Genomic DNA, 24774 nt, shown 5'->3' with positions numbered 1-24774 from the left:
CATGGGAGTTGGAAATTGGTTTGCTAAGGAATGAGTGTCTCTCTGGTAGACTCTGTTGCATGACCCACAGTGTGGTTGAATGTTAAGGAAATCATCTTAAGTAAAGAAAACAAAATGCAGACTGAGAATTTATGTTGAACTTTAATGGAAATGATGAGTTTTTTCTTGTATGTTTTATAAAGTCTGTGTTTTCTTCCCTTATACGTTAGATATCTACAAGTGGAAATAAAAGCAACTCCCGAGTCTTTGCCAGTAAAGGACTATCTTTATGTTGTATGTAGGAAGCTATTCAAGTAGTCAGTTTTCATCTGGGGGCTGGTTTGGCTATCCCAGAGTTGAAGCAGGGAAGCCTGGTGTGCCACAGTCCATGGGGTCACACAGAGTTGGACATGACTGAACCACTGAAAAACAAGAGTTTAAGGTAAATTTGATACAGGAGCAACAGTCTGGGATGCGTTTGAGTTTGTGGAAGAAAGACTGTTTCTTGTTCGCTTTAGTTTTAAGAGGCTGAATAGGTAAGAATAGGCCGTAGAAGTGTGAGATGCTAAAAATTTACTAATTATATTCTTCTGTCAGACTTCAGTTCTGCTTTTGACTTTCAAAATTTTTCCCCTAGAAGCTCATTAGAGGGGAAAAAAAAAAAAAATGTCTATATATTTTCCCTTAACAAAGGCAAGGTCAACTCTAAATTAGGCTTCCTGGGGTTTTCCTGATTTTTGTTGTTTTGTTTATATGAGTTTGTTTTCTGATTTTTATCAAAATTCTTACATGCCAGCTAATAATTTACTGCCCAGAAAAGAACATTTATGTACTAGTATGTACACATCAAAACCTTTCACAGAAATGTGAGTTTTGAATAATTTTATTCTTGTTTCTAAGAAATGTCCTAACCACAGGGATAATTTCTTTAAAGTATATTACTGTTGGTATTTCTCTCAGCAGGGACTTTTCCTCTAATCTGTTTCTCTTGAGGCTTTCTAATTTTGTCTTTTACTGGTATTTGTTGCTAATACTATAGTCATTTGCACGTTTAAATTTTTCTACAGCCATAAATCACTTAATTCATGCCTGGGGCAAAATTAACCCAAGGCTGGGACACAGGCAGCCCTGGCCCCAGCCCCAGCCGTGTGCTAGCATGCTGATAGAGTGGATGAATCTCCAAATCTCAGGAGCCTTGTTTTTCTCACAGATTCAGTCAAGACCTCTCAGTCTAGATGATTTCTGTTGCTCTATGCCACTGTTTTATTTGATTAGAAAATCACTGAATGAGCCAGTTACATTTGAGTGTTATTAGCTGCAGAGCATTTGTAGTTCAGAATATGTCCAACTTTAAAGATTCTTTAAAGTCCTCTCTCTGGTTTCCGCGTTGGCAGGATAACCCAGTCATTTTCATGAGAGTCTTCAGCATCCGCCCCCCTGTCCTACTACTGGGGCACATCCCTAGCTTGCCATCTCCCTCCTTGAGACCTCTCTGGAGTGTGTGTGGCACACCAGACCTGGGAAGGGCAGGAAGAAAGATGCAGGTGGACACACCAAGCAGCGGCTATTAATGAGCCCCCTTTCCCTGGCCCTCATGAGGGCTGAACTGTTTCCTAGTGCAGAGAGACACCCTTATTCCAGTTATTTGGCTCTGACAGTGTAGCAGTCTTATTCATCATGTTGGGAAAATGGATCCTTCTGGTTATGGAATATTCTGTTTAAAAGCAGTAACCCTCTCATTTTTTCTGTGCTCAACTCTTCTGACACTTGACCCCTCTCCCTAGCCTCCACTCAAACTCAGCTTTTCTAAAACCAGATTTATCATCTTTTTCTTTCAACTTCTTCCTTTTTTGTAGGCAGTGGCATTTCCTAGAAACCTAGAACTTCTCAGTTCCTTTCGTATAAATAGTCACTAAGTTCTGTCGATTCTAATCGCAGATTCATTACCTCTTTTCATTCCTACCTGCTGAGTATAGTGAGTACTCAGACGGAGGCCCAGTTCCCTAGCCTGAAGCTCAAGGTCCTCATATCTGGCCCCAGGCTGTTCGACCTCATCTGTAGCTGCTCTGCTCAGTGGTTTCCCTTGAACCCTCCAAGCTCATGTCACATTCCGTTCTGTTCTTTGTGTGTGTGTGTGTGTGTCTCCTTTACTGCTGGACTTTAAGTTCCCCAAGGGAAAAGACCAGATCCTATTTGTCATTTATCTTGGTATCCCACTGCCTCATATAGAGTCTGGCACATAGAAAGTGCTTGTTTAAAGTTCATTCACTGAGACCCTCCTGTATGCGGGGCTGCTGCAGTGCTCAGAGGCCCCTTGATGCTCACACGGAGCTTGTATTCTCACCAGGGTGAAACAGTTTGTGAACAAATGAATATATACTACCAGGTGGGTAAGAGAAATGGAGAAAAATAAAGCAGTCTAAAAGGTTAGAGAGTTTTGGAGACAGTAGGGAGGGGGTGGTATTTTAGATGAAGTGTTTAGAAAAGGCCTCTAATGAGGTGACCATTGAATAGACACCTGAATCAATGAGGGGGATACCAGTTGGTGTTTCGGGCAGGAGTCCCGGTAGGAGACACAGCAAAGGCAGAGTCTCTGAGGTTTACCTGGGGAAAAGCCACAGGCCAAGCAAACTGGGAGAAAATGGCCATACAGAGTCAGGGAGGTGTGGATGGCATATGGGTCATGGAAAAAAGAGGCAGGATTTTTGTTCCAGGTGTGGTGATAAGTCATTAGGGAAGAATGATGTGGACAGATGTGTATTTTAAAAGGAGCACTCTGGCTGCAGTGAAGAGAACAGGTCAACGAGACTGGAAGCAGGGGATGGGTTAGGATGCTATTACAAATGGTCCAGTTGGGAGATGACCATGAGATAGACTCATGTTTCGCCAATGAATACGTTTGGTACTGGGATGGTGGGAAGGGACGAACTCTTTCTAGAAGCCATGGCTTCTGTTACATTTAGAGTGCCTTATCATTTATAGCCACAGGGCTGGCTTGCATTACAGAGACTCACATAAGGTTTTTGGGTCTGTCTCTGAATCTCTGAATTTTATATGAAGTTTAATGAGGAATGAATCGAAGACTGAGATTGAATTCACTTATTTGGGAGCTCTCACAGCTTTGCTGGAATATATTTTATTTCAGAGCAAAGTCGGGTGATGTGTATATTCTGATATTTGTTTTCTGTCACGGCTGCTTTTGGATCAGATATTTGCCTGCAGGGCTTCCCAGGTGGTGCAGCGGTAAAGAATCCACCTGCTAACACAGGAGACAAAGAGACAAAGACGGCGGTTCAGTCCTGGGTCGGGAAGATCCCCTGGAGGAGGAAGTGGCACCCCACTCCAGTATTCTTGCCTGGAGAATCCCATGGACAGAGGAGCCTGGTGGGCTACAGTCCACGGGCTGTCAAAGGGCCGGTCAGACCTGACTGAGCAACTGAGCACACACATTTGCCTACAGTGAATAGTAGTCGTTTGGGGGGTGGGAGTGGATGGTATAAAGATGAATTAAATGTTGCAGGATGCATTGGTCCACTGGTGGTGAAAAGATTTGAAGAAAGAAAAAAGAAAAGGAGCCACAGGATACTTGGGACATGAGGTGGAGTTGAAAGAACTTCGTGGTTGAGCATTTGGGGCATGGGGTAGCATAATCTGGCATAAACCGTTGTGCGACATTGTGGAGAGAACGGTCACCACGTAGGTTCTTTGAAAATTGATCTCAGGCCAGAAGGGAAGGAACTGGAGAAGGGAATGGTGTTGGCCGATCCTGCATTAAGACTTGATGTCTCTATTCAGAACTGTTTGTCGGGGCTTCATTGATCCCGCAGGAAGGAACAAGTACAGGTTTCCAGCGTGGCTTCCCAGGATTACAGTCTGAGAGTTTTTAGGTGTTTGGCAGCAGTGTGTTTTTTATGTTCAGAGACCACTTCGGAAAAGACTTTGTATTTTATCCTTTGATAACATGCCCTGGGTTTGGAGGCCTTATTTGTTAGGAGGGTGTCTGCGGTGTTTGCCTCTCTCCTGTGGATGAATCTAATTTCCAAGGACATGATCCTTGTGCTGATTGGCAGCTGCTGCTCTCAGATGCTAATTTAATGTTGTTGTTTGTTTTGTGTTTTATTCAGTAGAGAAGATTCTCCATCAGCATGTATCTTTCATTTCACCCCTGTTTAATTCCATCAGTGTCTCTTTTCACACTAAGTTGATTGGTTTAAAGTACTTATCTCTTTCATCTTCTAATCCTCAAAGTAGTTTATGACCACAGTTATTGTCAACATTTTTAAAATTTTGTTTTCAAGTCTTTGATGATTGTGATTAAGTAAAGTCCTTAAAAGCTGTTGATGTAGAGCATTTAATGTGAAGGAGTTCCCTCCAATAATGTTTATTCTTCAAGTTCCAGAAGGGCCTTTTTTTTTAAAAAAGCCATTTCACTTTATTAGAAATCAACGGTGCCCTGTGGGCCACTAGGCTGGTCTCTAAATGGAACTTCAGGGCGTCTTTACGTTTAGCAATTTATCAAGGACTATTGAAGACTAGTGCTAGAGATGTCGCACTGAGCAAACAAAGCCTCATAGAAACAAAGCTGCATAGTTATCTTCTGGGAGTTTTTGTGTGTTCTCACGGTAACATCTCAGGTTTTTGAAGTGTGGGTTGTCCCACACTATCCTAAAGTACAAAAGTCATGAGGACAAAAATTCCCTTCTGCTGTTGCAGCTGTAGGGTCACCTAGTGCCTTATGTAATCAGCTGATAAACCAGCATATTCCTCTCCAGCCATAAAGCAAGATAAGAGCTCAGAAGTCATCATTCCCCTCCCTTGCTTCTCTCTCTACACATGTACCTGTATCTGTTATATACTTAACTCAGAGTCTGTATTCTTCTGTCCCTTTTCATCCATGTTGTCGAAAATCATTATCACCCTGTTCACGTGGCACATTCCAGACATTTGAATAACAGGAATTTTTTTTTCTTACATGCGTTGAGTTATTTGATCCAGTCAGCTCTTAAGACGAGCAGTACTATTCTCTTGTCTCTGTGAAGATAACTGAGACACAGAAAGTATGTTGACTTCCCCAGAATCCCACACTGAATATTTAGAAAATTGAAAGTTTTTCAGTGTAAGTCCACGGAAATGTCCTGGGGAAGTGTATTTTCTTAGCAGATGTAGTACCATTGATCAGACAAGCAGAGGACCGGTAGAAGAATGAAAAGAGGTAAGTCCTGCTTTGAATAATAAGGTTTATGCAATGCATACAAACCAGGAGACATTCCTACTTGCGCCAGGATTGGACCTGCCACACCCGCAGGCCAGCCTGTCTTGCTGTTCCACCGTCGTTCGTGGAAGTGTACTGAGTTCTGTCCCAGCTGACTGCTGTCCTCTGACCTGCCGGGTATGGTGTGGTCCCTGTTCACCACGGGTCTCGGAAACCCCCGGTGCCACCAAGTGCAGTAACGCTTTTCCACTGCAGACCACCAGTCAGGAGTGCCCAACCTTGTTCTTTTATTTTATTCAGTTTTAATTGGAGGATAATTTGCTTTACAGTATTGCGTTGGTTTCTCCCATACATCAACGTGAATCAGCCGTAGGTATACGTATGTCCCGTCCCCCTTGAACCTCCCTGCCACCTCCCACCCCACACCAGCCCTCTAGGTTGTCACAGAGCTCCAGGTTGAGCTCCCTGCATCACATGGCAAATTCCCACTGGCTGTCTGTTTTCCCCTTGGTAACGTGTATGTTTCCGTGCTGCTGTCTCAGTTTGTCCCACCCTCTGCTTCCCCTGCTGCGTCCACAAGCCTCTCCTGTCTATCTGCATCGCCGTTGCTGCCTTGCAGATAGGTTCTTCTTCTCCTTGATGTCTCCTTGCTGTCTCGAGCTCATTTTCGCCCCTTGAGTCTGACCCCATTGTCCGTCTGGGCTGCAGAGCCTGGGCTGAGATCCTGCTTTCATTCTGGGGACCTTTCCTGTCTCATTATCCTCCCGTGTAATCTGGACCTCCTAGGTGTTTGCCGGCTTCTGCTCCAGCTCCCTGGGAATGGGGAAGAACAGCCACTCTGAGCCCTCAGTGATGGATTCGCTGCCAGGCTTACTTCTTATCCTCACAGTAGCGAACAGATGGTCTTACCTGCTCTCACCTTTATCAGTGTCAGTCTCAAGACCTAAATATTAGCCTGAACTCTAGGAATTGTCAGGAAACTAAATTCAGTAATCCCAGCAATTTAGGTTTTAAATGAGCATAAATATTCTAAGTGGCTTTTTAAACTGAGAGGATAAAAGGGAGAGAAAGAAAAAAAAATACAGAGGTGCAATAAATTACAGTTTTCATAAGTTAGTTTTTATTTATGACACTAAAGAAACTAATGTACCTCGCTTATAGGCAGATTAGAAGGTAAAAATAAAGAAAAATTTACTGATGGTGCCTAAGATAAATAATGCTAACATCTGGTTTCATATTTGGCTTAATATTTTCCTGTATGCTCATATAGGTGTAATCTGTATATGTGTGTATTTTTAGTACCATATTTGCCTTGTATTTTACAATGTGCCTCAGGATCATCTCTGTCCCTTTCTCTTAAAAAATCGTCATGGATGTCTGTCTAAGTATTCATGATCTTATTTAGAAGTCATTGCATCTGTCCCTCCCAGCCTGTTTGTATCAGGGCAGTGGCAGTTAAGCATCAGTTATACTGTAAATCTTAGTTTAAGATAATCTACAGGCACCTATTGACTTGAGGTGAGTTTGGTCAGGTTACTTAACTACTTGTAGTAGCATTGTTTCCTCATCTACAGAATGGGAACAATAAAAATAGTGCCCGTCTCAGCGTCGTTGTGCCGATGGAGTGAGATATATGTATGGAGCACTTAACGAGTCCTTGGTGCCCTCCTGGTTCCTGTGCCTGCCCCGCCCCCGTTCCCATCTTACCCTCAGTCGGTCAGTGCTGTCCGACTCTGCAGCTCCACGGACTGTAGCCCACCAGCCTCCTCTGTTCACTGGATTTCCTGGCAAGAATACTGGAGTGGGTAACCATTTCCTCCCCCAGGGAATCTTCCTGACTCAGGGATTGAACCCACATCTCTCGCATCTCCTGTATCTGCAGGCTTCTTCTTTCCCCCTCGCACCACTTGGGAACAGCGTGTCTGTCTTCCCCCGACTCTCAGGCCAGACGTCTCGGTCACCACGTCTGGTCTTCATCCCCCCACTTCTCACCAAGTCGCTGCCCTGCAGTCACTGGTGCCGTCTCTTGCCTGGGTGGTTACAGGAGCTTCCTCCCAGTCTGCTTCCGTTCTTGCTCCCCTTACGTCATGTGTCAGCTCCGCAGACAGAACGTGTAACCTCACAAGTGAGTGGGTGTGTGTGACCCTTCCTCATCTCATTACAGCGTTTAGGTTGGAGGTGCTTATGGTGACCAAGGAGGTCCTCCCAGACTGCAGGTCATCACGTCCTGCTTCCCCCCGACCCTCCTGCCAGTCTCCAGTGCCCTCACGTACTGACCTCTGTTTAGAATCTCCTTCCGAAGAAGGCGCTGCGGGGCTGGGGGTGGGGGCTCAGGATGGGGGGCTGGACAAATGTATACCTGTGGCCGATTCATGTTGATGTGTGGCAGAAACCAGTACCACATTGTAAAGCAACTACCCTCCAGTGAAAATGAATCAATTAATTTTTAAAAAAAGAAAAAGAGAATCTTCTCCCACAGATATCCTCACGGTTAACCCTCCTCACATGTAGGGACATTCTCTGATCAACTAACCCCCAATCTGTAACGTCCTATCCCCCAGTGACACTCTCGCTTAATTTTACCCTTTAGAATTTTCCCAGCATGCTCTATATTTTACTTATATGTTTATTGTCTGCTTCCTCTCCTAGAATATACATGCCGCAAGGCCAGCTTTTTGTCCATTCGATTCACTGCTGTAGTCCCAGAATAAGGCCTGGCACATACACATGTTCATTAGGAGAGTAAATAAATAATAACAGCAGCTAACATTTATTGAGGATTGCACTGTGCTGATTACTATGCCTGCTGCTGCTGCTGCTAAGTCGCTTCAGTCGTGTCCGACTCTGTGCGACCCCAGAGACGGCAGCCCACCCATCCCTGTGATTCTCCAGGCAAGAACACTGGAGTGGGTTGCCATTTCCTTCTCCAGTGCATGAAAGTGAAAAAAGTGAAGTCACGCAGTCATGTCTGACTCTTAGTGACCCCATGGACTGCAGCCTACCAGGCTCCTCCGTCCATGGGATTTTCCAGGCAGGAGTACTGTGCCTAGAATTTAATAAATGTTAGCCATTGGTGGTGATGTATGTGCTTATGATGTTTCTAGAAACCAACCCCCTGTTAAAGCAAAAGTGTTACTATCAAGGGTGATCCATGAGCTTAAGGGCAAACATGAATTGTTGAGTTCAGCCAGCTGTAACTGAACAGACATTAAGAATGTGATTCAGGGTGGGTAAGTTTTCATGAAGGAAGGGAATGAGGAAAGATACACATATTTGCATTATGTGTACACTCTCATGGGCTTCCTAGGTGGTGCGGTGGTAAAGAATTCACCTGCCAGTGCAGGAGATGCAAGAGACTTGGGTTCAATCCCTGGGTCAGGAAGATCCCCTGGAGGAGGAAACGGCAACCCACTCCAGTATCTTGCCTGGGAAATCCCACGGACAGAGGAGCCTGGTGGGCTGCAGTCCATGGGGTCACAGAGAGTCGAACACAACTGAGCACGCACGCACACACAATTACATGTATTTGTATTATACACAGGTATGTATGTATGCACACATACTATTTTTGCTAATAGCCTGAAATACTAACAAGAAAGGTAACTTCTTCTGTTTGATACATACGTGTGCTGCGGTTTCTGGAGGATGCTTGATTGTGATTCTTTTTAACTCTCTCACATAGACCATACAATCTTAGAGGGTAATATTTTTTTCTTTATCTCATGTTACAATCTATATTTAACTCAGGAAATAAATTTTTTAAGGTGGCTTTAGTGCAGACAGTTTTATCATCTGATCTGTTCTTTACAGATTCCCTAAACCAGTACAGATCATTTTCTAAATCTAATCATCTGTTGCATTATTTTGCAGATCTTTTACATGAGGCTTAGAAAAAAATATAAGTCGGTACCTTTTTTTTTTTTTAACTTGACAGCTTTGTTAGTGAAAACAGCAGCTAATCAAAAGTATTATTATTGTTGTTTAGTCGTACGTGACTCTTCGGGGCCCCACAGACTGTCACCTCACCCCCTCACCCCCACCACCCCCACCACCCCCAACCGGCTCCTCTGTTCTTGGGTTTTTCCAGGCAAGAATGCTGGAGTAGGCTGCCATTTCCATCTCCAGGGGATCTTCCTGACCCAGGGAACTAACCCACATCTCCTGCATTGGTAGGCAAATTCTTTGCCAGGAGTCAAAAGGGAAGCCCAATTGAAAGGATAAAGACTTGTTTTTTGTTGCTTCTTTCTTGACTGACTCTCTGGCCCCAGGCTAGAGAGTCTTTACATCTTGATTCTTCCTTCTGTAAAATGGGATGACAGTATATGCTGAACAGTAATGTGGTTAAAATAATTAATACCAAAAATGCAAAGGTCTCTTTGAGTTGAACTTTTGTAAGGCGGAGGACTGTGCTTTACAGACTCATTTCTGAGCTGGGTGCATAGTTCCATCTCATTCTCCTGATTCGCAAACTGCCATCCTCCTGTGTACACACTAGGAAATAGTAAATGAGTTCTGTATTTCCCCGGAGAGCATCTATTTTTACTTTTCTGTTTATTCTGCTTTCATTCTATGGCATTTATTCTTTCCTTTTTGTTTTACAACCCCTTCCTTGGGACTTTCCTTCTTAAAGTATGAAATTAAGCCCTGGGTTTTCGTGATCCATCGTCTGGAGAGTTGTGACTCCTGTGATGGGTAGAAAGGCCAGAAGGGCCTTGAGGGCAGTGAGGAGACAAGGGAGGCCAGGGAGAAAGATGGCAGGACCCACAGCCCTGCTTGGATGAATGCAGCCATCTTGACAACTGCTGTCAGTTAAAGTGTAGGAACGATGCAGAGTGAAGGACTGGTGAGTGTCAGCAGAGGTTATTTCCAGCAGAGGAAGGAGTTTAAAGGACAAACATTTGTGGGAAGAAGCAGGAAAGCGCTATCAGAAGTAGTAAGAAGTGAAGCTCTAAAGCATAGAGCTGCGGGATATTGCCCATGTTACAGGCACCGTCAGAAGTCTCACTAGTACTAAAACATAAGTAAGGAGCAGCTTTCTTTAGGGGCATTCTCTGATAGAAGGGACGAAGGCCTCTGTTGATAATGGTAATCCCAATTTCACTATTAAAAAATACCATAAACTAGAAACCAAGTTTTGAAGTGATCTGGAGAATGAAGTGGCTCTCTCCAGTTGGAAACTGGTAGGAAGCTGCATGCAGAGCTGTTATATGAGCTAGGTGGTTTGGGTAACAGGAAAGGCCAGGCAAAGAGATTTGCTGGCAAAAACAAGATACTTGGTGAGTGGAGCCCCTTTGGCCCAGGGTGATAGAATTCATATCTGTGAGATAAAATGGGAAGTAGCTTGGGCTCATGTGGAGAAGAGCCCGTGATGGGAATTGGAACGTCAGATGATGACAAGCGGTTACCATAATCCAGGGAATCCCAGGGCTAGTAGCCAGGAGTTAAAGGGAGGAAAACAGATTTAAGAAACTTGTTGGCGTTAGCTTCAGCAGAGTGTGGGCATGGGAGTGGGAGGCTCTGAAGAAAGGGAAGTGGGTGAAGGTGGCCCCAGGTACCTTTTTTAGAGTCGGTGGTCTGTCAGAAACCTGACAACGGGCAGTGTTTCCAGGGTCCGGCAGAGGGCATGGCTGGCACAGAGGTCTGCCTAAGGTGGAGGGACTTGGTGCGATGTGTTCAGTCGCACCAAGGGCGTCAGACTGAAGTTTAGGAATGATGGGGAGAGCAGAGGGAGGGGAGCTTGGCCCAGATCATCTGGGACCTCGTGGGCTTGGTAAAGGATTTGGATTTTATTCAAAATATATTTGGCAACTATTGGGGGGTTTTTAAAGGGTGTGCTTTATTTAACTTTTAAAAAAGATGATTCTGGCTTCTCTCTGTAGAAAGGCTTTTATGGAGGTACAAATGGAATTAGGGACAGTAGGTCAAAGGTCACAGTAGCAGTTCAGGTGAGATAGAATGTTGAGAAGTAGATAACATCTCAGCACAGTGTGTTAGTTGCTCAGTTGTGTCTGACTCTTTGCAACCCTATAGACTATAGCCTTTCAGGCTCCTCTGTCCGTGGAATTCTCCAGGCAAGAATACTGGAGTGGGTAGCCATTCCCTTCTCCAGGGGATCTTCCCGACCTAGGGATTGAGCCCAGGCTGTCACATTGCAGGCAGAGTCTTTACTGTCTGAGCGACCAGACTGATCAGTCATTGGAGGGATGTAAGCAAACCTTACTGGGCACAGACTGTGCAAACAATAATGGAAAATGAACAGTTTCCTGTTTGATACCTAGAAGAATCTTTTTCAGTACTTTAATAACTAACAGCTTATCATTAAAATAACTGTCAAAAATGCTTTGCAGAGGTCTGGGTCAATATGAAATATGACTTAAAACCCTAAGTGAAAAATGTGAGTTAGGTAGATTTTGTAACTTAAATGAGATCGAATGTTGGCTCATCTATTGGTTCACAGCAGTGTAGTCTCAAAATAAAATTGGGATTTCTTACACAATCTGAAGCCATTTCCTGAACCTTTTTGTCTTGGGTAATATATTTATATTTCAGCTTAAATTATCTGAACTGCAGTTTTCCCATCTGTAAAATAAGGGTCATAGCATTGCAATGCAGGTTGTTCTAAGAGCTAAATGGCTCAGAGTTTGGCATAGAGGAGGAATTTGGCAAAACCCTAGTTACTGTTAATAACAGTCTGGGGAAATTCTTCAGTAGCATTTCTCTGAATCATAAGGAAAATATCCTTTTGCTGGTTAGGAAGCCAGTTTCCAAGGAAGTTAATTGAGATGATTCAGTTCATCAAGCTGGCCTTTGTGAAAGGCAGAGCCAGCATCTGTGTGTAGATGAGCTGGAGACGCTGTGTCCCTCAGCAGTACCGGAAGGACCTGAACCGTGTGCGCTGGCTTCCGTGGCTTCTCCGGAGACGCGGGGCCCCCGATCCTTGCCCACAGATTCGTGTGCCCTCCCCCTTGTTGATCGCCTCCTGCTTTGGAATTGTCACTTGGATGCACTGCCATGTCTCAGGACCTGTTTGTTTCTAAAAGTCAGTAACTTCTCAGGAGCTGGGAGAGCAGGTCTGAGCGCTGAAAGAACTATGCGTATTCTGGTTGTGGCTTAGTTGAGAAAACTTGTGGGAAACAATGGAACTTCCCAGTATTTTCCTTTTACTCTCCAGTGTATTCATTTCTTTCTTCGTTTTTCCTTTAGAACTTTGTAGACTATCATTTCAAATGCCAAAAACAATGTAGTACTGCTCTTTTAAGCCTATATGTGGTGTAGTAAGTGATCAGGTTCTGAATACTCTTTTCTCTTTTGAGTTGGGAGAATAAAAAGTTTAATAAAGTTATTCTGAACATAGCATACTCTTCTTGCAGATCTTAAAAAATATTAACACTTTTATTCATATTTCTTTATATATATATATATATATATATATATATATATATATATCCGATTTAACACGTATGTTTTTCTTTATGTCAGAGAAAGTAGTAATGACCCTATTACTCAACTACTTGGGAGAAGAATAGATAACCACGATCATACACAAGTGTCTATGATATGACAGTCATTGCAGAGTGTGAGCAGATAGGAAATAGACTTCTTTCTAACACGAAAGAGACATTTCCCATGTGAGAAGAACATAACTGTGGTTTTGAGAATTGTAATGTGCATCTTGTCCTTGGCATTTGCTTAATCTCTAGAAATACCTCATTAATGTTTCTTCTGTGCCTTTTTTGTTGCCTTAGTTACATTTTTAACTATTTTAGATCTTTAAAAAAAAAAACACATCTTGAACTTTGAAACTTAAGAAAGAATTCTACTGTGTGAAATTCTTTGATTAAGTAAATAATACCTTAACAGGATACAAGATTTTGAAACACTTTTATATATATATATATATATATCCTGCTTTCTAAAGTGTACAGTAGGAAATTCTTGTTTAAAATTATGCACTGAAGATACTCTAAGCATAATTTCAAAAAAGATAAGTAAATGCCAAAGATGAGAAGATTCTCAGTAACAGCCACTTCCATCTCGTCTCCGTGTTAATGTTGACGACGTCACATGGGTGTGAGTCATTTGATTTTTTCACTTCAAAGAGTAAATGTGACTGAACCTTTAATGTTTGTTACCTTTAAAATGTTTTGCTTTGTTTTTTTGTAAACAAAAACTTTTCTCATCCTCTATCCTTTTTTTGTATACCTCATTCTCAGGTAATCCTGAGTCTTTTCACTGCTATTCAGATGTGACTCAGGTTTGAGCTATGGAAATAGGTGGTTTGTGCATGTATATGTCTCGTGTGCACCGTGAAACCATCAGGCAAAGTGATTTTAAGGTAAAAATATTCATCAAAATGGAGCGATAGCCGTCATTTTGTTTCTCTTCCTCTGAAGAGAGAGACTGGCGTATCTAAATAGACTGAACAGTTTTCTGTTGTAGATGTTTCTTGTATCATTCACGTAAAATTGAAAGTAATTTCTGTTTCTTTGAACAGGATGGCGTGAGAGGGCATTTTCTTTTTGAGAAAAATGATCATTGTATCTTACAATGTAAAATTCAGTTGGTTATTTCAGGTATTTTGATCAGACATTTATAATCTAGTAATGTGATCTAGTATTGTCCCTCTGTATATGGCTTAATTATACCGTGCTTTTCATAATTCCTGGAATTAGAGGCACATACCTTTATAAAAGACAGCTTTGTACTGAATAAATTCTTGTCCTTGGAGGTGACAAGCACAGCTTTAATAAGAGAAAATAAGACATTTCTCTGTGGTAAGCAATGTTTGGACCCGGTGTCTAAAATTGGGGTTAAGAGTCACAAGACCCGAACCGTACGTTTACAACCTGAGGACCTTACATGGACTGTGTAGTTATGAATGAAACACTAATACAGTCACATGGATTATTTTTAAATTAATTTTCAGTCAACCAAGTGACATACCACTTCATCCCTCTTGTTAAAAAGTACAGATAACACAGATACTCCTCCAACAACCAGACTCCAGTAGGAATGTCCAGCCTGTGTAAAAATAGAGCTACATTGTACAATTATGGAGCGATTAAGTGTTCAGTATCCTCAGAGGAAAGCCTGTTCATTGTTTCTAGAAATATTTGTGTTTAAGTCAGAATGCCCTGGGCCAAGGAAAAACTTGAACTTCTCAAAGTTGAGGAGGAGGAGACCCACAGGACTGAGATTTTGGCCTGTGGCAAATCCCATGGATGGAGGAGCCTGGTGGGCTACAGTCCATGGGGTCGCTGAGGGTTGGACATGACTGAGCGACTTCACTTTCACTTTTCACTTTGATGCATTGGAGAAGGAAATGGCAACCCACTCCAGTGTTCTTGTCTGGAGAATCCCAGGGACGGGGCAGCCTCACACAGAGTCGGACGTGACTGAAGCAACTTAGCAGCAGCAGCAGCAGCAGAACAGGCTAGAACAGGTTGAAGTAGAGAGGGAAGGAACGTTCTTGTCCAAGGAGACACTGAAGTTTGTACAACTTAATCTAGTTAAAGCCAAACCTACGTGAGACTTACTGTTACGAGAAGCTATCAGACTCAATATACATGCTCATGTGTACCTATCAAATAATTTCACCAGAACCACCAATAAATTTGAAATGGAAAAGATGCCTAATTCTTGCTTATTTGGTTATTCACCCACGTAATCCATACACTTGATGACTATCATTGTGCGTAAATGGCAAAGATTGTCCATTCCTTATTTCTCATGTTCTTATCCCTGGTTTACAGACTAGGAAACTGATAGAGAGTGTCAATAGCCTATCCCAAGGCCACACTGTTAGGAGAGAGAGGTGTGGGTTGGATGCTGTCATTCAGACAGGCTCTTTTCTTGGCATCATGCTTCTTTGGAGATCAGCTAAGATAAACAGTTTCTGGGATATACAAGTCCAGTGGTTTAATGCCTTTGACTCACTAAATGTCAGAAAAGTTTTGAATTCTCTTGGCATAAATTCATTACAATCTAATATCATTGTAATTTTCTGAACATCTTCTTTTTTATGACAGAAAAGACACTCCCTAAATGTTTAACCACAGACCCTGACTCAGCTCTGGCCCATCAGTTTAAACCCTCCTTGTCCATCAGTTGAATGTCAACTGGTGTTTCAGGCCTCAGGAAGCCCCATTAATAGCAGTGGGGAGTGTTTTAAACTCCCTTGACCTTAAAGTTAATGTAAAACAAACAAACAAAAAAACACAGTATCATTCTCAAAAGCTTCACCTTAATCTGCTCTTATAGTTTCAGCGTTCTGATAGCAATGTCTCAGGTTGTTTGGGGGTTTGTTTGTATTGTTGGAGCACTGAAAACTTCAATGAACCTGCAGAATTTGCTGACTGAGTGTCTGCCCTGTTTTTCCCTTTTTCTAGGTCTATTATTAGCAGAAGATTTTTCTGCATAGTTGGCACGCTGTACCTGTATCGGTGTATTACAATGTATGTAACCACACTCCCAGTGCCCGGTATGCATTTCAACTGCTCTCCGAAGGTAAAGCTTTCCTCGCTGTAATTTCCCATTTTGTTTTTTCTCATCCTGTTCAGGGGGTCCTTTGATTTAGGCCAGAGGTGAACATTTCTTTAGAAGCAACCCCCCTCGCCTTCATCTGGGAACATTACTGAGCAATACAGTTAGGTGACGCCACTCCTCAAAATTCCCAGACCCTGCCAGCGCTTCCCAGCTGGGGGAATATGTGGTCTACTTAGTTTGATGGAAGCAGTTCAGCTTTGTGTGTGGGTGTAGCTGTTTGGTTTCCTGCCAAACTTTTAAAATATCATTCGCTCCCTTGTTAACAGCTCCACAAGCTTTTATATGCTTTTCCCCTCTCTTAGATGGAAAGTTCAATTTCAGATAATATTTTTTCCTTCTTTCTATTAAGCCCTACAGTGGGGATACAGAAGAGCAGAGCCAGAGACACTGTTCTTGTTTCCTTGCACCCTTTTGTTGTTGCTCTTTGCGACTCCATGGACTGCAGCACGCCAGGCTTCCTTGTCCTTCACCATGTCCCAAAGTTTGCTCAAACTCATGTCCTCCACCCACCAAATAAGATCTCTCCTCCCTGGTGGGGCACTTCACTGTCCTGATCTTCTCTAGTAGCAAATAAGCTTTTCTTTAAAATAAACTATTCCTCTCTCACTGTCTCTACCTTCCCATCAGATTCACCTAACACTCCTTACCCCAGCCTCTGCCTTGGCATAATTTCAACTGGGAAGATCTTCCTAACTTTATGAAAGAATTAGCAGGAGATTTAGTTTTTAAAATGTTTAACTTCATGAAAGCTCTTCAGTGCAAAAAGAAGTAGAAGCAGCTCATTTCCTCAATCTGGGTGGGAGAAAATGTGGAATGCTGTGATTGTATGTTTGAAATGTTTGGAAGCATTTCTTTGTATCACACTTGTGCTAGTGAAACACCCTTTCAGTTTCATTCATTTGCCCTTGTGTTCCTTCCATAAGAGACATTCTTTTTGATAGAATCTTGGAAGAGGGCTGGAAAAAATCAGTCCCTTGAAAGAAGGATTTTTAAAGTGGTACTTTATCATTTGAAATTTTGGATTTGTTTAGGTTGCTTGCTTATTGTGGGTCCCCTTCCTTCCTAGACGTAACACATGTGCTCAGAGGTATCTCGTTTCTTACTCCACTCTTGCATTCTTGCTGCAATCTGTGTCTGTAACTAGAGAAGCCACCCTAGAGAAGGAATGGTCCCGAGGGTCCATTGTCTCCTTCAGCAGTACTGCCTCCCTGCACCCCCTTCTTGCTCTTCAGCCCTTCTAGAGAAAGCCAGGCTCATATCTTCTTTATCCTCAGTGAGAACTCTTTGGCGCTTGCCTGAAGCTCCTGACTCATAGGAAGTTTCTTGTTGTCACTGAGGATCCAGTGAAGTAGACTCCCTCGGTGAGGCTGGCTTGACAAGCAGTGTGTTTTCAGTAGTCAGCTGATTGATGGTTTAGTTCAATCCTTTAATATATATATATATATATATATATATATATATATATATATATATATATATATATATATATATATATCTGTGCATGGGAAGTTTTTCCACCAGGGAGCATGTCATACCAGTTTAGGTACAAGTGGAGTCTGGTCAAGCCCGTGTTGAAGATAGACCCAGCAGCAAGGAGTCGTGCTGTATAGCCTTTCTCCCAGATCCGGTTGCAGCCTGTTTCTTCTTAGGACCCCTGCGGCTCCACTAGTCACCAGCAAAGCCACTGTTGGTTAGCACTGGCACTTACATCTTGAGTCATCAGCAAGTCTAAACCAAGATCCTGCAGGTAAAAATAGCTTGTGGGTTTTCTTGGTAAAGATAGAGGTTAACAGGAACTGTGTGCCCAACCAAACCCAAACATGTCACTTGCTTATCACGCTGCCAGAGACCCCAACTAGGGCCATCTTTCTGTGACAGTCTTCTGGACATTGGAGTCTTTAAAGTGAAGTATACAGGAGGGAGTGAAATGTTAGCAAAAATTATGAGTAAAAACTCATTAAATCTAATTCTTTTGTAGAACAGAACTCATGGAAGAATGGGTTCAAATGACAGTTTTTTATTCTGAAATTTTCCAACTGTGTCCCAAGGAAGAGAAACCAGTATAAGGAACCTTCATATACTAACACCCAGATTCAGTTCTTATCAAGATTTGCTTACATTTGCTTCATCTTACTTTCTTTTTTTCTTTTGAAGTATTTTAAAACAAATCCCAGACAATGTTACTTCATTGCTTCATTCACATTTAATATGCATCTAAATTTTTGGACATTTTAATTCTGTTGATACTTCAGCACAATTAACCGTAATTTTTTGGTACTGGCAAGTACTAGTTCATGGAATATCTTGATTGTCTTTAAAAATGCCCTTTTTAAAAAACAGTTTGTGTCAATTAGTGTAAATTAGGATCCAAAGACTGTATATAACATTTAGTTGTTCTGTTAAGTCTTTACATTCTAGAGCAGTTCTTTCTTCCCCACCCTGCTGCTAAGTCGCTTCAGTCGTGTCCGACTCTGTGTGACCCCATAGACGGCCTCCTACCAAGCTCCTCTGTCTCTGGGATTCTTCAGGCAAGAACACTGGAGTGGGTTGCCATTTCCTTCTCCAACGCATGAAAGTGAAAAGTGAAAGGGAAGTCGCTCAGTCGTGTCTGACTCTTAGCGACCCCATGTACTACAGCCTACCAGGCTCCTCCATCCATGGGATTTTCCAGGCAAGAGTACTGGAGTTGGGTGCCATTGCCTTCTCTGCTTCCCCACCCTACCCTTTTTTAAATCCCATCAGTAACTGGTAGAGATCTAGCAGTTGTCCTGTAGAAGACACCACATTCTGGATTTGTCTGTTTGTTTCTTTGTAGTTCAATAAACTTCTTCCTCTCTCTTCCATATTTCCTCTAAATAGAAGCTGTCGTGGAGACTTGATTCAGTCACTTTAATTTTTTGGCGAGAACACTTCATGGGTAAACAAGGGTGATTTCTGAAGCTAGACAGAAGCGTTGGAAAAGGTCTTGAAGGCTTGGTGGTACCTCTTGGAGTCAGATCAAGCCTAAGAAATTGGAGGTCAGACAAGGGCCAGAATATCGCAGTGGGGAACAGTGTCCAAAGGGGATTGCTAGAGAGATGCCAGAGACCAGGTTTGCCTGCCTTGGAGCCATAGCTGGGGCTGGGTTAGTCAGAACAGAAATGAACCTTACTGAAAGTCATCCAGTCCACTGTCTTGATATCCTCACCCCACCATCTTAATCAAATTCTGTCTGAACCTTTGCACAGAGAGGGAGTTATTACCTGTAACAGTGCAAACCTGCCCAGCAGTAGAAAGAGTGCTGGGGTCAGAGTGAGGGTGATGTCAGCCGGAGTGTGCTAGTTGTGTGGCAGTTGCATCTGACATCTCAGAGCTTCGGTCCCTTTGTTGGCAAGACAGGGCTTATGACACTTTTTGTATCGTCATAAGGAATTGTGAGAGTGAAAGACGGAAGTGAATACACAGGGTCTGTCGCTGTAAAATGCTGTACGGAAGGAAGGAAGCTTTTGGTGTCACTACCATGCTTTCACCCCTAGAGTGTGGTTCATCCCCTGAAAATGTACTTAACATGCATGAAGCACCTGCTGTGACTGAGGTGCTGGAGAGCAAGGGCGAGCAGTCGACGGAAGTCCCTGCCTTTGTGGAAAACACCTGAAGACCACCTCAGCCAAACTTGCATCTTATATAATGTGGGAAATGCTGTTATCTGAGGGCCTTAAGCTAAGCCACTGGGCCTAGGGATAGAGAGGAGGAAACCAATCTAAGCAGCTGAATCAGTGCAGCTTCGCAATACATTTGATACAGGGAATGAGGAGAGAAAGGAAGGATTTCAAAGGTGACTTTAGATTAAACAAATAGAGATTGAGGTACTTGTGAGACATCTCACTGGTGGTATCCAGACCAATGAATAGTGTGCGTCTGAAGTTGAGAGTGGAATCAGTGCTAGAAATTAAATATTTGTGATTCATCATATCCTGGATGGGATGGATATGGATGAAAAGGCCAGAGACAGGACACAAAAGTACGAGGCTTCCAGAACTGGGTGTCCCCTGACTTTAAACACCATCCAAGGCCTGTTGGCTGGTGGATACTCTTAATGATTATCAATTATCATTAAACTCCAAGGGTAGAGAGTTGATCTTTAGAATATGATTTCGTTTAACATAAGTGTGTGAACTTAAACTTGATTCTGTCATCATACAAAGCTCCATAATTAGTATATTTTAATTCTTCTCTTAATGCCCATTCTCAAAACGCATGGCTTCTAAGAAAAATGTTCCAACAGGTATACAGTATTAATTATGAACATCGTCCCTAGTGCTCATTCATTTGATGGCAGTGTTCTCTTTACTTCATAAAAATGTTACAGCTCAGGGAAGTAATTGTTCTGTGAAATGATGATGAGGAAGAGGAGGCATGTCATCAAATACTCCTGTAACAGAGATGAGCTGCTGGGGCGTGGGAAGGGAAGGAGGCATTCCCTTCCTGGGTCAGGAGCTTCTGGGAGGCATTCGACTAGTGTCCCAGTATGTGATGTGCTGGGCTTAGGAGGTGGCCAAGTTTGTGACCCTTTGATTACCCCTTGTTAATTATCTCAACACAGCTTTTCTCCAAGGAGCATGTATCCAAACCAGAAAACATCCTCTTGTCATCTTTTCCAAGTTTCTAGGATTCCGTTTTTAAAAACAAACAAAAAAGCAGAAGCATTCTTCTGTGTCCTAAGACTTCTGTAAGAAAAAATGTTGCTGTTTTAGCAGACTCTTCAAGAAAAGGAAAAAAAAAATCCAAATCTACCCCAGGCCCCGGATATACGGATACACTAATGTTATTGAAAGAGAGGGTATAACTTATGCTGTTAATCACATGTGTTAATCGAGTGGCTGCGCTTTAAAGTGAGATTCATGTTGGTTCTGTTATTTGGTCTCCACGGTGACCTTAGATTTGAAAACCTTCAAAACGAGAGAGTTATGTTCCTGCCTGGGTACTTAGCTGGCTAAGGCCTTAATCTGACATGGTGTTTTCAGTGAAATAATTCTCTTGAACTGCAAAGATATGTCTTTTTATTTTTCCTTTCAACGTACTTGAACATAGCCCACTGTTGGACAAGGATTATGTTTGGGTGTCATCCGAGAGTAATTGTTCAGCGGAACAATAAAATACATATATAATAACAGAGAGATCTTCGTATTCTTCACTGCCACTCTCAGCTTTTTGTGTGTGTGTGTTGCACAAATTAGAACGATCAAAGCACTCCTTCAGTTCACTGCTAAGCCACGGTGTAGTAATTCTCCCTCTCCCGGGTCTCTTTACTGGCATGTGTTCAGTCTTATAAGACACAGGACTCATTGCTTTTCAGGATTGTATTATCTTTTTAAGTTCTTTCCTGCTTTCTTAGGTAACAGCTTGAATGTTTGAAAGCTGCCCTCCTAGCTGACAAATTTTAATATTCTGATTAGCTTCTGCTGACCTTATCTGCATTTGAGAATATGGCTGTTGCTCTGTTACCAAAAATAACTTTATGTCATCGCATTGAATTGTGTGGAATTTGAATTGTCACTGCTTGATTTTACCTGATGTTCTGCTTGCCTCCCAGTTTCTTTTTGTCAGTATAGTTTTCATTTTGTTCATTCTCATTTTTTAAAAAAAAATTCTTGCTTATGATTTCTGATATCCTTCCCCATTCCAAGTCTCCTCTTCACTTTCCTTTTTCTCTCTTCACTGTTCTGTTCCTTTTCAGGAATGAAACAGAAAAAATAAAGAAATGTACTAAGTCACACATTTTTTTCTTTAAAAAAAAAAAAAGATGTTTTTTCCTCCATTTTAAAGAAACTCTTCAGTTGTTGCAGAGACATTGTAAAAAAAAAAAAAAAATTATACACTCTCCACCTTATGTTTCAATATATTTCTTAGTTCTTTATGCATATTTTTCTTGCATAGTTCTAATCATGCTTTCTCTGCAGTTATTCCTGTGTCATTATAGTTAATGTTTGTTATATGCATTTTTACATGATCTTATAAACCTTCTAAATGGTTTTAGTTTATGAGAAGTCACTAGGGATTGTGAGGCAGAGAGAGTATAGATGACTTCTTTTCATAAACAAGCAGATTGCTGACTTCCATTTTTTTAAGATTTGTCCATTTATTTATCTATTTTTTGGCTGTGCTGGGTCTTCATGGCCGCATGCAGGCTTTCTCTAGTTGCTGTGAGTAGGTGGGCAGCTCTCTAGTTGTGCACAGACTTCTCATTGCAGTGGCTTCTCTTCTGAAATGCAGGCTCCAGGCATGTGGGTCGGTAGTTGCAGCTCCAGGGCTCTAGAACATGGGCTCAGTAGTTGTGGCACACGGGCTTAGTTGCTCCTTGGCATGTGGGATCTTCCTGGACCAAGGATGGAACAGATGTCCCTTGCATTGCAAGGCAGATTCTTAAGCACTGAACCACCAGTGAAGCCCAGATTGCTGATTTCTGAAAAAAGATTTCTAGAAGACTTGTCCTGTGTGGGGTAAACTTTGAGGGTACACAGATGTATCAGTCAGTCACAAAATATGAAGTGAAAGTTGCTCAGTTGTGTCTGACTCTTTGCAACCTCATGGACTATGCAGTCCATGGAATTCTCCAGGCCAGAGTACTGGAGTGGGTAGCCGTTCCCTTCTGCAAGGGATCTTCCCAACCCAGGGATTGAACCCAGGTCTCCCGCATTGCGGGTAGATTCCTTGCCAGCTGAGCCACCAGTAAAGCCCAAGAATACTGAAATGAGTAGCCTATCCCTTCTCCAGTGGATCTTCCCAACCCAGGAATCGAACCAGGGTCTCCTGAACTGCAGGCAGATTCTTTACCAGCTGAGCTACCATGGAAGCCCATATCAAACCAGTCAATCCTAAAGGAAATCAACCCTGAATGTTCATTGGAAGGACTGATGCTGAAGCTGAAGCTCCAGTACTTTGGCCACCTGATGTGAAGAGCTGACTCATTGGAAAAGACTCTGATGCTGGGAAAGATTGGGGACAAGAGGAGAAGGGGGTGACAGAGCATGAGATGGTTGGATGACATCACTGACTTGATGGGCATGAATTGGAGCAAACTCTGGGAGATAATGAAGGACAGGAAAGCCTGGTGTGCTGCAGTCCATGGGGTCACAAAGAGTTGGACACAACTGAGTGACTGAACAATAACAAATGTATCAGACAAATGGGCATCCAGAAACCCTGAAAGACATGTAACATGTAAGATTATCTCTGACTACAGTCCCCACTCTAACAGACGTTTGGAGCTCAGTTGCCATGGAAACAGGGAAGAAGGTGGCAAACTCTCCTGTGAGTGTTGGCTGCACTGAGGGGGTGCTGTCCGAGCCAAATCTGAAATGGATGAGAGGCAGTTGGCCAAGTGGAGTTGATTGCTAGGTGGAGAAAACAGAGAGGGTGTGAAAGGGAGTCTTAAGAACGCAGTGAAGTTAGACACACCTGGCATGTGATCCTGTGGGCTGCGTGGCCAGAGATTACGCCAGAGAGGGAAGTTGTGGGCAGATTTTCAGAGGTCTGGTCACTTTTTCCAAGGAGTCTGGCCACAGGAAGCCAAGAAAGGTTGAAGCAGGGAATCTGATGTGATGACATCTGTCTCTTAGAAAGCCATCTTTCCTATAATATGGAAAGTAAGCTATTTGGGAGGTGGGGAAGGAGGTAGACTTCGAGTAGTGCCAGTTTATGTGTACCTGTTTTCATGCCAGGTGTGATTCTAGATGTTTCTTCATTGCATTCTCACAGTCGTGAATGAGAGGAAGTTGCAGTTGGTCCAGAGATTCCGGACTTGCCTCTTGTCCTGCAGGTACTAAGTGGCAGAGGCAAGAAGTTCGGCCTTGTGTCTGTTCCTGGCACTTCACGTGAGGGAGACAGACGAGGCTGCTTTTGTGCAGTTTTTTTCTGAATTTAGAGAAGAGGAAGATCTAGACCAGGGCAGACATGGGGAAGGTGACAAAGGTTTCCTGCATGGCAGCGGCCATCTAGCGTGAAGAGAGAGAGCATTCGCCAAAGACATCCAAAAGAGCTGCAGAGCTGACGCTGTGTGACTGCATGAAGCGCGATCCACAGTACAGGCAGCTGGACGGCAGGGGTTTCATCCCAAGGAAGTTTCCAGATCTTTCCAGATACTGCAGGTCAGTGGATTTGACTCAGAAGCCATAGTCCTGCTCGAGAGACTCCCACAGGCCACGTGTGAGACAGTTTGAGTATCACAATGAAATCATGACAGTAATTATACATTAATAAGAAACATTGAAAAAATTAGTGATAAGGGAGAAGAAATTAACTACTAGATATTAAAGAAATACTGGAAATACTAGATATTAAAGAAATACTGGAAATAGCAAGTCTCCATTTTTCAAGCGCTATAGTAATATTTTAAACAAAAATCGTCCATAGATGCTAAAACCATTGGGTGAAAGATGGGGCACCACAATATTTAGATCATTTCAAAAAGTCACATACAGCTTGTTAATAACAAAGGGGCAAAGGTGTGTATTTGATTGAGAAGTCCGTCAGACATTCTGGCGGCCACCTGATAAACCAGCTGCGGGACAAGCGATACCAGACGTTCTTTGATTTGACACATTGGGTAGGGCACATCATTCTGTGTATGCCTGCCAATAACATTGAACCTGGATTAAAACATAAGGAAACAATCCGATAAAACTAAGTGGAAGGGCATTCTATTAAAAAAAAACAACAACAAAACTAGATTGCACTCTTTAAAAATTGTCATTAAAAAGTGACTGAGAAACTGTTGTAGAACAAGAAAATTCAAGAGGGCGACAGGTACCCTCTATTCATCTCCTCTGATTGGATCCTAGATTTGGGGGGACGCTATACAGGACACTGTTGAAACTGTGGGGGAGTCTGAATAAGGATGTGTGTGAACCCCAGTGGTACTGTATCACTGTTAAGTTTCATGAGTGTGATTATAGAAGAAAATCTCCTTGTTGGCACCTTTAAAGGTGAAGTGTCATAAATATTCAACTCAATTCTCATGAGGCCCAGGGGAAAAACTAGGAGAAAGAGGAGAAGCAAAT

At 42.6% G+C, this 24774-nt stretch overlaps 1 protein-coding gene across 25 annotated transcripts in view; it reads left to right on the top strand.

Moving 5' to 3' along the window:
• Positions 1 to 24774, top strand: part of SGMS1 (sphingomyelin synthase 1) — a 325269-nt gene that overhangs the window by 285507 nt on the left and 14988 nt on the right. For all 25 annotated transcript variants that reach the window (XM_061402685.1, XM_061402683.1, XM_061402692.1 and 22 more), the window contains one exon: positions 15580 to 15697. In XM_061402685.1, the coding sequence (XP_061258669.1) occupies positions 15580 to 15697 (118 nt within the window). The remainder of the gene's footprint in view (positions 1 to 15579; positions 15698 to 24774) is intronic.

This window comes from Bos javanicus, chromosome 26, assembly GCF_032452875.1.
Source record: "Bos javanicus breed banteng chromosome 26, ARS-OSU_banteng_1.0, whole genome shotgun sequence".
Taxonomy (NCBI): domain Eukaryota; kingdom Metazoa; phylum Chordata; class Mammalia; order Artiodactyla; family Bovidae; genus Bos; species Bos javanicus.
The sequence above is the reverse complement of the archived record's forward strand: the minus strand, read 5'-3'. Positions and strand labels throughout refer to the sequence as shown.